This window comes from Carya illinoinensis, chromosome 2 (assembly GCF_018687715.1).
Source record: "Carya illinoinensis cultivar Pawnee chromosome 2, C.illinoinensisPawnee_v1, whole genome shotgun sequence".
NCBI lineage: Eukaryota > Viridiplantae > Streptophyta > Magnoliopsida > Fagales > Juglandaceae > Carya > Carya illinoinensis.
Window position 1 is genome coordinate 19515375 of NC_056753.1, and position 12987 is coordinate 19528361.

A 12987-nucleotide genomic window follows, 5' to 3' on the forward strand; every position below is an offset into this window, starting at 1 on the left:
TTTCTTCGAAGGGTTCACTTGGCGCTCCACACTCGTTGCTCAAGACTTGACGAAGCTAAGGGCTTCATGCCGTATCCTTGATTCTGTGGATCTCACTATCCCCTCGGAGGGTGCTATTGACGAGGAGGGTTTCTTGGGGAGAGTTTCCCTTACAGTTTATGCTCTGACGCACTGTTTGTGCCTCCCGCTTTGTCACTCTGTTCACGATGTTCTTGATTTTCTCAAACTAGCTCTCACCCAACTCCATTCGCACGCTTGGCATAGTGTTCCGCATGGTTCTGGAATCTTTGGGGGAGAGATACTCAGACTTGACTGCTAGTGAGTTCTTTTCTTTCTACTTCGTGAACCGACTGTTAGGTAACATTTGTAGTTTTCGTGTATGTTCCCAGCGTTTGGCAACCTTTAAGGTCAACATTCGAATGTTAAACAATGGACAAAGAAACTTTTCATTGTTTCTAAAAATTCCCAGCCTCTGAAATGGTGATTTGGGACTTCCCCATTCGGGCTAATTAAGGCAAGGTCCCTGACAACAAGAAGATCCTCATAGATCTTACTGACCGCGAACGTGATCGTATCGACACATTCCTTAATTGGGCTAAAGAAAACGATGATGCCCTGTGGACAGAGCAATTGTTAGCTCCCGACAACATTAACTGGTTCCTTGTCGCATCTGACTGCTCCCATGTAAAGGGGCATAAATTGAAAGCTGTGAAGCCCCCTTCTAAGAAGAGGCATGCCTCCCCACCTTTTTCTAAAGCTCCCGAGAAACATTTTCACCAAATGAAGGGTGAGGCTCCTACCAGCCACCTAATTGAAGATGTTGAGGGCATGGGTGATGACCTGAGGCTAGATATGGCTATTAATTTTGGCATCCATCCCATTTTGGAGAGGGAGACACCTTCTATTGAGGGGGAGACGATGTTCATTTCTCCAATGCTCGTGTCACCGCTAACATCCCTTAGGCTAGACGACCTTGTGGGCTCATGGGCTAAGCCCTTCTTGATTTGGCCATGACCTTCCATTTTGATTTGCTCGCCAAGGGGTCAGACTCAATGGGTACCTTGCCCTTCAAGTTTCCCTCTCTTCTTGTCAATCTCAGCTCCCAATGGCAGTGAGTTTGCGTCTGACATATTTGATACATTTTCCATGGGCGTGGCTGGGGTCGTGACGTTTGAGGTGGAGGCCCCTACTATTGGTGGCGACCAAGGCTCTAGTCTAAGTTCCTTACCCGCGACTATTTTTGGGGGTGTAATTCCATCCACACACAATGAAAGGGTCTCAATTCCTTCCCATTCCCCTTCCCCTTCCCCATCTTCCTTTGATGGTGATGTGGATTCCTTGACCCTTAAAGAAGGGGTGGGTTGTCGAGGGAGGATTAATTGGAAGGAAGGGGTGAGTAAGATGGGAACAAAATAGGAGAAAGTCCCAACTGCACCTTTGCGTTTATCACCCTCCCTCCCGATCCAGAGCCCAACTGTGCAAGAGACAAAGGTCACTGCCACCTCCTCTGTGCAATTGACACATTCCTTTGGAATGGTCTAGGTGGAGGATCAACGAGACATGGGAAGAGGGACTGAGGGACCCTCTCACTTGGGTCCTTCTCCTAAAGATGGGGGCATGGTGGAGATGTCATGCTGTTTGTAGGATCTCTTGTCCCCGGTTTGACATTGCTAGTTATGTTATCATTATTTTCCTTCTTTGCCCACGTAGTTCATTCCTTAGTGTGTTATTGTGCCTTGTAGGGCGTGGAGGACTTGGCGACTTGGATTGTCAATGACCACATTGACTTGGAGTTGGAGGTATGCTAGATGCGAATGTTTGGATTTTTTTGCCAAGCAGGAGATGGCTCAACTGCTAACTGAGAAGACTAAGGTAGAATCCTACCTCGAGCAAGCTGATGAGCATATTCGCTTCATAGACAATGACCTCGAACTCCATCACTATAAGGCATCTGAGCTCCATAGTGAGTTGCTTCAGGCCAAGTCCCTTAATGCTGGACATAACTTTGCCTTACAGTTGCAAAGTCTAAGCATGATTCAGCTTGCGCCCAATTGTCCTGTGTTAGGAGAGAATTGGATTCCTCTCAGTGACTATTTGCCTCCACCGAGTAACGGTGTGTTGGGTATGTCCAAGCTTTGGTTGTCTCTGAAGAAAGTTGCAGTCAAATTTCCCTTGAGCTTTTAGAGGCAAACACATAGTATGAGGAAGCTCAAAGGTAGTTTGGTCTTCAACTGTCAGAGAAGGAAGGGTTCTATGAGGATTTGTTCAATAGGTTCGCCACCTGCAAGAAGGATTGGGAGGAAACAGATGTCAAGTAAGACAAGAAGAGCCAAGCCACGTTGCATCTGGATGGGAAGGTGAAGGAGCATAATAAGCAATTGTTGGAGTTGGAAGTAGAATTGACTGCTTCAAGGGGCAAGGCAGTTCGTCTACATCCATAACTGGCTTCTGACAGGAGTGTTAGGGATTGAGCCTTTGGATACGAGTATGGGGCTGTTATAGCCCACCTGTGAGCTCACCTATTGGCCCATCCTCTAACTGACTTGAAGCACTTAGACCTTGTGCCTTCAAATCTGATAATGCTATAGTCCTGTTCGTTGACTCCTTGGGGCGTAGAACTATGCCCAACGCCCTTCTTGCACTCCCTGTCGCCCTCGATACCCTCCGAGCCTTCACTTGCCCCACCTTCCTGAAGACTTTTCTTATCTTTTATGGATGATGTTTTTTGGACTGTTGTAATAATTTGAACTTTTGTAATATCTTTTTGGAAATGCATTGGACAATTTCGCGCTGACACATTGTAATATTTTGCTGCTAATGTGTTGCTCTATTTGAGTTTACTTTGTGATCTTCAAGCTTAATTAAATCCACGATATTGACTCGTAAGATAGTCGCCCTTCGGTGGTTGAGTAAGGGAGTTGTGTGTCTTTTGACCTCCAAGCCCTTTGACTGCACTGCGAATCTTTTGACTCGATTTTGGTAGCTAAGTATGAGAGTCATTGGGTCTTTTGACCTCCACGTCCATTGGCCAAACCGCGAGTCTTTGGACTCGACTTTTGTGTCGAGGTCTTTTAACCTCAATGCTCTTTAGTTACACTGTGAGTATTTGGACTCGACTTTGGTGGCTAAGTGAGAGAGTCATGGGGTCTTTTGACTTCCACGACCTTTGGCTACATTGTGAGTTTTGGACTTGACGTTGGTGCCTAAGTATAGGAGTTGTGAGGTCTTTTGACCTTCTCACCCTTTGGCTGCACCGCGAGCTTACTAGACTTTGGTGGCTAAGTGAGAGGGCCGATGGGTCTTTTGACCTCCATACTCTTTGGTTGCACCGTGATTATTTGGACTTGACTTTGGTGGCTAAGTATGAGAGTCATAAGTATGCAAATAACCATCTGCCTTTATTGATCTTGCTTTATTGAATACATAGGAGAAAAGAATTAAGGGTAAAACTTCTTTAGATACTCAGCATTCCAAAGGTGTTGCAACTCCTTTCCTTGGCTATCCTTGAGGCAGTATGACTCCAGTCGATTGTTGGCTACCACTACGTATGGCCCTTCCCAAAGTGGCCCAAGCTTTCCTTTATCTTGTCTTGTCACTCCCGTTTCTTTAAGAACCAGGTCGCGTATTTTAAAATATCTGGACTTGACTTGTTTATTGAAGTAGTGCTATGTCCTTCTTTTGTGAAGAACGTTTTGGATCTTGACTTCTTCTCTCTTCTCCTCTAAGAAGTCAAGGTGCTGCTCTAGTGTTTTGTTGTTCTCTGTTTGATTAAGTGGCAGGTTTGGTGCATAGGCAAACCGATTTCCACGGAGGCTATTGCTTTGCTTTTGAAAGCCAATGTGAATAGTGTTTTGCCTTCTAGGATCTTCACAGTTGTCCTTTATGCTCACAGTACTCCTGAGAGTTCTTCTAATCACTTTCATTCTTGTCTGTTAGCTTCTTTTTTAAAATCCCGAGTAAAGACTTGTTTCTCACCTCTGCCTGCTCGTTAGCTTGTGGGTGCCTAGGTGACAAATGTTGTGCTTGGATTCTCAGCTCCTTTTACTATTCTTTGTAATGTTCTTAGTCAAACTGCTTCTCGTTGTCGAATATTATACTATTTGGGATTCCGAATCAACAGATGATGTTCTTCCACAGAAATTTAGTGATAGTCTTTGTTGTAATGGTTGCTAGGGGTTCCCTTTTTGCCCATTTCGTGAAATAGTCTATGGCCATAACTATATGTTTTACCCCTATTGCTTCCTAGCCAAGTCTCAAGCTAGGAGTGTGGAGCACCAAGTAAATCATTCGAAGAAAGGCAGAGTCTGACCCTCAGAAGATTCGGGCATGGAATGGGAAGAAACCTTGGAAGGGGTTTGCACAGAAGCTTGGTGGGAAGTGCACAAGGAACCACTGTGAGCCATTTGATGTTTAGGTTGGAGGAAATAAAGTCGAGAGAGTAAGAGAGTGCGAGTCTTTGGAAGCCTTAGAGAATAGTGTGTAGAGAGGGAATGGAAGAACTCGAGAATGAGAAATGACCCAATGAAATGGAAGAGGTAGGAGAAAGAAGACAATGATGAGGGATTCTTGGGCAGGTGAATGGATGACAACGCTGTTAGTTGTCATTCTTAAAAGTAAGGAGTCAAAGTGCAGGAATAGTTATAGATGACGTGTGTCACATCTTGAACGTGCAAGGGAGCTAAATTTACACAAGCCCATACCCTAGTTAGCATAGACCCTCAACGGGATAAGATCCCTATGATCACGACCTGTCTAGAGCTAGCGAGGTAGAAGGAAAACATGAGCTAGTGAATTTCCCACTTGCTGACACAAAGGAAATTAGCAGAATAACTAAAAGGTATATATGGGGCCTCGAACAAGAAAACTCATGTATTAAGGGGCCTAAAGTTGAGATGCCAAAGGCTGAGCTACGAGCCCAAGGGTTGGTCTTATTGATATACATTGTAGTAATAGGAATAGATAGCATCTTCAACTGATCAAGAAGGTGATTACTCCAATTTACATTAAGACTTTTCAAAATAGACTTTAGAGGTCAGCCATTATCACCATCATCACGCCCCTATAAATAACACTTAAATGTAATATATTTACACATTCATTCATATACGTATATTAAGATCACTTCTCTCTAACTTAGTCATCGGGGTTCCACTAAACACCCCATGTTGTCCTCTCATTTTCTTGCAGGGTTATCCGTGCTGTTAGTATGTGGAAATCACATTGAACTCTGTAAGCATCCCATAGATGGTGCCACTGTTAAGAACGTGTTTCAATCCTATGCAGACTGGGAACTGAACAGATTTATATAGGTTCTACCGCTTTGGACAACTAACTGACCAATTCTCTATCGCTCTCAGTCGTTTCTACCATCTATTAGCCTGTTTTTGGTCAGTCCTAGCTGGTTTGATTGGTTATTGTTCACACATAAGTATGCTTGTAATTCTTTATAATTAGGAAGTGAGTTTTGTCTAACTTAACGGAGAATACAAACGATGTAACTTTGGGATCTTCAACCACTCTCAAGAATAATGATAGACTTATTACTCTTCTACCATCTTTTTACCACTTTTTTTTTGTTTTATTTTATTTTTATTTTTACTTAATGGTTAAGGAAGTGAATATTAGTGAAACTATATATTTTTTTAATTTTTCCTTAATGATTAAAGATGTAAATAAATACTTAAAAGAAAAAAAATTAAAAATAAAATAAAATTTTCAAATAGTAAAAGAATGGTAAAATGGTAGTAAGTCTATTATTACTCCTATCCCAAAGGGATTAGACTCATCCATATCTTTCTATTTTTAGAGTTTCTCATAATAAATGTTTCAAACAATAACCACAGTGACCAACTATGGGATAGGATCATGGAGAATAGTCCAAAGGATTTACACATTTAATATATTTTGGAGAAACGATTGTTGCAATAGTATAGTGTATAAACGTATGCAATTATTTTGAAAAAAATGAATAAATACAAAATTCAAATGAGAATAAATTAATTTTTAATTGTGGACCCTACTTTTTTTAAACGTGACTGTATGACGTTTGCGCACTTCACGACTATAAGTAATATTACTCATCTAGTCATCTAGTTCGCAAGAAAGCCAACTAAAAATTTAATCCATACTGTTTTGGTCACGAGAAAAAAGATGCCAAAATTCGAAGCTTAATTTTGATATCTAATATATTTTGAATTATCTGACCAAACTTTAGCTTCGTTTTTTTTGGCCAAAAGGAGGGTGGCACCTCCGGTACTTTATTAAAAAAAATCTTCACTGATGGCGGAGGGAAACCTTGACTACAAAGAACCCAACTCCAACAAATAAACTACTCACGTAAAACCACCCCTAACAAAAACTACTAGCACTTATCTATTATATCTAACATATGCCGTACTCATTTTGTCCAATCTATACAACCCTTTAATCACCCAAGGCAGGTGTAAAGAATCATTAAAAATGTTATTTTCGCCCATCGCGCCACATTTTGCCAATGCATCCGCTACTTGATTTCCTTCTCTAAATACATGAGAAATAGAGAAATCAAAGTCTTCTAAAATCATCAAAAGTTCATCCCAATAGTCCCAAAGATACCACATTGTACAAATCTGAGAACGTATCAATGAAACCACCAATAAAGAATCACACTCTATGACTATACACCTTAATCCCCTCTGCTGACAAATTTTTATTCCCTTAATAACAACTCGAAGCTCCGCCTAGTTATTAGAACAAGAATAAAAAAATTTTGAAAAACCAAAAACGAAATTACCTCCATGATCTCGTAGCAGCCCACCCCCCACAACAGGACCAGGATTCCCAAAAGAATAGTCGTTCAAGTTTAATTTCCATCTGCCCAGACTTGGTTTACCCCATCTCAGCAACTTCACCTACACTCTAGTCTTCTCAAGTATCGGGACATTCAAGCTCTTCATAATATGTTCATCCATGATGGACAATTTCTGCACTTTGACAATCCGAGATGCCAAGATTTGCTCTCAGAATTTTATAGAGCAATAGACCTCCCTTACAGACTCAGCCTTCCCTTCCATTCTTGTCAGACACCTTCTATTCCACATACGTCACACCACCATACTAGGAAGTAAGCCCAACAACGTACCCACTTGAGACTGTCGTGTTGCACGGTTAAACCATATTTGCACTCTTTCTTGCCAGCACTGCTGTGGAATAAAAGGAATTCCTAACTCAGCTGATGCCAACTTCCACACCTCCATGGCAAAATCCCTTTTCCCGAGTACGTGCTCCAATGTTTCTACATGCCTGCTCAAATAGCAATTACAACTAGAATTTAAAGCAATCCCAAGGCACCGCACCTGAGCATCCACACTTAGATAGCCAAAAACTGCCTTCCACATACACAAAGAAATCTTTTTCGGCAAGAACTTATGCCAAACCCATCTTGCCCATTCAAACTTTGGCATCTTGAATCTGATTATCTCCCATGCTGATTTAGTAGAGAAGCAGCCACTCTTCTCATGGAGCCATAGGAAAGTATCCTGTTTATTTTTCAAAGAACCAATCGATTCAACAAACTCTACAGCCCTCTGGCTTCCTAGCAACTCCTGACTGCACATCCCAGTAGTTCTCCACAACTAAGTCTTGAATCATAAGATCAGGTTCCACCACCTCACTAACCTCACGGAACAAAGGCCCATTCACCAGAAAATGATCAAACCAGAAGGAAATTTTTCCTTCCCCCACTCTCCATTTTGTATTCTCCCACAAAGAAGGCATCACTGCCATTATGCTTTTCCAGAACAGAGAGCCCGAGCTAGCCTCATTATTAAGCACAAAATGCCATGCTTCACATACTTTGCCCGAAAAAACTTAGCCCAAAGAGAATTTTTTGTCAGCAAATTCCACCTAAATTTAAGGAAAAGCGATTTTTGAACCTCCTCTAAATCTCTCACAACAATGCCTCCCTCCTTCACCGGCACACAAAGCTTCTTCCATGCCCTCCACTTCCACTTACTTTTATCATCCTGTTCACCCCAGAAAAAATTAGCAAATAAACCCTGTAACTTCTTAAAAACTAGGTTAGGGAGATTAAGAGTTGACAACAAATTCATAGGCATGCTAGAGAGGAAATGCCGTAAAAGAATTAATAGACCCCCTTGCGAAAGAAGCCTACTCTTCCTGCCCGACACTTTCCTCCCCATTTTTCCAAGAAGAGGACCAAAATGGCAAGCCTTGAATTTACCATCTACAATTGGTACACCCAGGTATACGAATGGAAAATGACCTTCTACAAACCTAGTTTCATTCAAGATGTCTCTTTTCCTGCACAGACTTAATTTCTTCGAGAAAAAGATAGCTGACTTTTCATGGTTCACCCACTGTCCCGACCACTTCTCATAATCATTCAAGACACTCATTAAACATCGAATAGACCTCTTACTAGCATTGGAGAAAATCACAACATCATCCGCGTACAGTAAATGCGTAATTCTAGGAGCACCAGCCGGAAGGCAAAAATGAGAAATGCCCCTTTCAGACATTCGCTTGTTAAGCAATAGGGAGAAAACCTCCTCTAACATAATAAATAAGTACAGAGAAAGTAGATCCCCCTGCCGAAGGCCCCTCTTGGATTTAAATAATCCTTTAAACGTACCATATATCATTATCGAGTACCAAGGCGTTAAAACACACCTAAAGACCAACCTGCTGAAAAATTCAGGGAAGCACATCGCACGAAAGACATGTTCCAGAAACCTCCAATCAACAAGGTCATATGCCTTACTCATGTCTAGTTTCAACATAACATTTTCACCCCGCACCTTTCGGTGTAAAGCCTTTGTCATTTCCTGCACAAGTGTCACATTCTCAAAAATACTATGGCCTTTCACAAACACACCTTGTTCTTGTGAGATAATATCCCTAAGAACCAAAGAAAGCTTTGCAACCAGAGTCTTGGAGAACACCTTGTAGATAACATTGTAGAGACTAATTGGCCGAAACTTGTCAAAACCTTGTGGGCTTTTAATCTTGGGAATAAGGACAATAAAAGATGAGGTATAAAACTTGGAGAGTTCCCCACCCAAATAGAACTCTTTCACCGCCTCCATCACATCCAATTTAATCAAATCCCAGCAATCCAAATAAAAAATTGAACTAAAGCCATCTAGCCCTGAGTTGTTGTCTGCCGCAATAGAAGCCAACGCCTCATACACATCTGTTTCTGCTCGAATTTCTTGCAATCTGGCCACTACCTCATCCGAGAAAGCTGAGTCAAGTAATTCACTCAAATCAGGCATTACAACCGAGTCCTCTTGGGAAAGGAACTCTTCAAAATACCTCATAGCACCCTTATATACCCTCTGCATCGACTCTAGCAATGTCTTATCTTGCAACCTTATAGATTTTACACTAGAGTTTATTCTCCTTTGCCCAATAACATTATGAAAGAATTTGGAGTTTTGGTCACCGTCCATTAGCTAAGTTTTTTTTACTTGTTGGCTGAGTCTCATGTCCTCCCTTTTAGTCCACATCTCCAACTCAGCCTTAGTGGTAAGGAGCTCCACCTCAGTCTCTTCAGAATAAGATGCCTGCAATCAGAATCAAGGTGATCAAACCTCTCTTCCAGCTGCTTTATAACATAACCCACATGGTCGAATACCTTCTTATTCCAACTGCGCAGTTTCACTTTTAGGCGGTTCAGTTTAGAGGCTAACTTCAACAACTCCGAGTTACATACCATCGGTTCTTCCACGACATGCGAACTGTCTCCAAAAAATTATCATGGTCAATCCACACGTTTTGGAATCTGAAAGGGAAGGGACCATACCTTTCAGTCCTCGCCTCCAACAAAAGTAAAATAGGTGAATGGTTCGACGTTCTTCTACTCAACAACCTGGCTAACGCTTTGCCGAACCTATATGGAAACTCATTATTTACCAAGACCCTATCAAGTTTTGCCCAACTTCTCGCCATACGTTGCTGCCCATTGCACCATGACAACTGCCTTCCATCGAATTGTAAGTCCATAGCCGAAATGGGCCTCAGCCTACCACCCACCCTTTCCCCATTACTTCTTATAATATTAAAGTCCCCCAACACTACCCATGCGGTTCCCACACACGAGATTCCACTCAACTGATTCCACAAGTCCTGGCGCTCTAACTAAGAGAGCATTTAGTATATATAAAAGTTACTAACAAGTTGTCTCTATTAGTCTCAAACAAACCAGACAATGATTGGCTAGTTAAACCAACCACATCCATAACTACATCCTCTTTCCAACACACCCAAAGTTTTCCCCCCACCTCCATATTAGATTAAAATTAGGAAACTGCAAACTAGACGCCCACCGTTGTAATTTTGACACATCCTGAAATGGCTCTAAAATCACCAAAACCGAGATACCATACTTTCTAACCAACTTTCGAATCCATCTTTTTGAGGTCCTCAACCCCCTCACATTCCACACTACAATGTTATCAATCAGAAATTCAATATGCGTTTTTAGAATTTCACCCGACAAGATTTCCTAACCAAAACAACATTAATAGGTTGCTCTCCCATAGTTGCACCCGGGTCTGAATCATAATCTTTTTGAGCATCCATGGTCACCATAATGTCATCTTCTGATAAAACCTTAAAGGAATTAAGACAGTCCATAGCACCATTAGACGTCCCACACTGCCCCCTCTCACCCTCTACCACCAGCGCTTCCTTCTCACCATCCACGACCTCTGCGACCTTCAACCCTTCCAAACTGCACAAACACCCCTTATTTGTTATCCCCTAAACAACCCTCCTACAGTAAGACATCACCTCCTCTGTCCACCTCTCCACCTCTACCACTAGTGCCTCATTCTCACCCTTCAAAACCTCTATAGAATTTGACTCCTCCAGACAAATCTCCCCATCTTCTCTGGCACCCACTGAGAGCATCCCCTCCCCATCAACACCCTCCCCACCTCGTACCCCCTTGACAACTGTGACCTCCACCCTCTCCTCCTCACTAACAATTGCCTGCACAAGCTTTGGACTCCCATCCAACTCCTCATGTTTGTCCTTTACACCATCCACCATCTTGTAGGACTCTACCACCAGCACTTTTGTTACCAATTTATGGCCCACCTCCTTCCACACTTTATCCTCCCCCTCCTTCCCTGCCACCTTCGCCCCCTCTCTCCTACCAGGTTTCTCATTCTTACGCATACTAGCCCTACAAACCACTACTGTATGACCTTGCTAAAAGCATTTAGAGCAATAAAAATTTCTCTTTTCATAAACAACCTCTTGCAAAATTTGTTTATTCACACCAACAACCAAAGGAAAACCATGAACCTGATCATATTGCAAATCCACGTCCACACACATTCTTGCCCCCGTGGCCCTCGTCCAATACAAAGTCTGATTGTCTGTGCCAAGAAACCTCCCAAACTGAGAGGCGAAGCTCTGCAAACAATCCAAACAATACAAGTGTAGTGGCGGCCCAGGCAAAAAATCCATTGAGGAGCAAGAGACGGCTCTTTCTTCACATCAAAATCCACTGACCAGTGAAACAGTCAAAAATTGCAACCTGCAACACCTCTTCCCTCGCCCACCCACGCATGAAAATAGTCCTTTTTGTTCACCAAATGCAGTAGGACATGGTAATTATCCATAAAGCTAATCATTAGGACCTCACTAAAACCCCAAGATTTGATAATATGTAGCCTCAGCACATCAATAGAAGGTCTCGCAGAAATGAATTTCAAAACCAGAGTAAACTTCAGGTCTTCAGTAGCCCAATCCATTTCCACATTGGAGAATACAAATCCCAATTCGCCATTAACCAATTCAAGTTTCCTCAAAGGCAACCAGAATTTAGTCGTCGGTAGTGGCCTATGCAATGCCTGCACGAATGTCCTCTTCTCGCTCCCACTCCCACCCCCACCAGCACTAGGCTCCTCTCCAGAACCCCCAGCCCCATCCATTGACAACCCGTTTTGAGAACTCACCCCAGTCCCACCGGCAATAGGAGTTGCCGGAGGGCAAACTGAGGCGGCCATAGGCCAAAGCCCTCACCCTCCTTTTGAAAACACTCAAACCCTAGCAGAGGAAAATAAATAGCCTGCCACGTCAGCAGAAAAATGCTCGAAACATAACTTTAGCTTAATTTTAACTTTGTTTAACTCACTACAATTGCTCTAACTCATAAAATTTGGATTGAACTATTCATTCATGCAAAAATATTTTACACTTTATTATCTTTCATCCAATCATCCATTTTCTTTTGACTCCTTCATCTCTTATTCTTTCTTTTAATTTTTTTTATTTGGCTTGTTTTTATCCTTTTGAGTGCAGCCATTGCATTGGGATAAAGAAACATCTTGAGATATTATAAATATTTAAAATTAGATGATAAATTTAAAATGGATAAAGAAAGAGAAATTTTAGTTCAGAAAGAGATCTGATTAAAATAAAATCACAAACTAATGCATCACGTGAGATTGTAAAATTTCTTTATAGTATAAGGTAGATGTAACATTTTACATCTAATCACATCAATTTATCAATTTCTTTTTTCTAAAATCTTTTCATGAACCTAGCACTTTACGTAAAGGAAAGAATAAAAAATATGTAAATAGTATAAAAATAGAAAAGATAAATTGATGTAAAACACATTACAAAATTTATTAATTAGAATTGATAAAGTAATTCTTAATTAAATATTTCATATAGATGTTTAGATAATTTGGAGGTAACTTGCGAAAGTTTTTTTTATAAGAAGACAAAGTATACGTACTAATTTTTTATATTTTTTATTGTAGAATGCGTAGGTAGCTAGGATACAAAAGCTTCAAAAAAATAAACATTGGCTACCTTTGCATGATGAGTTGAGTTAAGATTAATTGAATTTTTTTTTTATGAATAATAATGAATTAAAATGGTAGAGTGAGTTTTATAGGACCCATTTAAGATGAGTTTAGATGTATTTGAATATTAAGATGAGTTTAAATATTTTTATGAGAAATT

At 41.2% G+C, this 12987-nt stretch overlaps 1 protein-coding gene across 1 annotated transcript; it reads right to left on the reverse strand.

The window, feature by feature from the left end:
• Nucleotides 1-7763: 7763 nt before the first annotated feature.
• On the reverse strand, nucleotides 7764-9452 carry LOC122301771. Its single transcript, XM_043113154.1, has one exon. The coding sequence runs from the start codon at nucleotides 9450-9452 to the stop codon at nucleotides 7764-7766; it is 1689 nt and encodes a 562-aa protein (XP_042969088.1).
• Between the last annotated feature and the right edge of the window lie 3535 nt (nucleotides 9453-12987).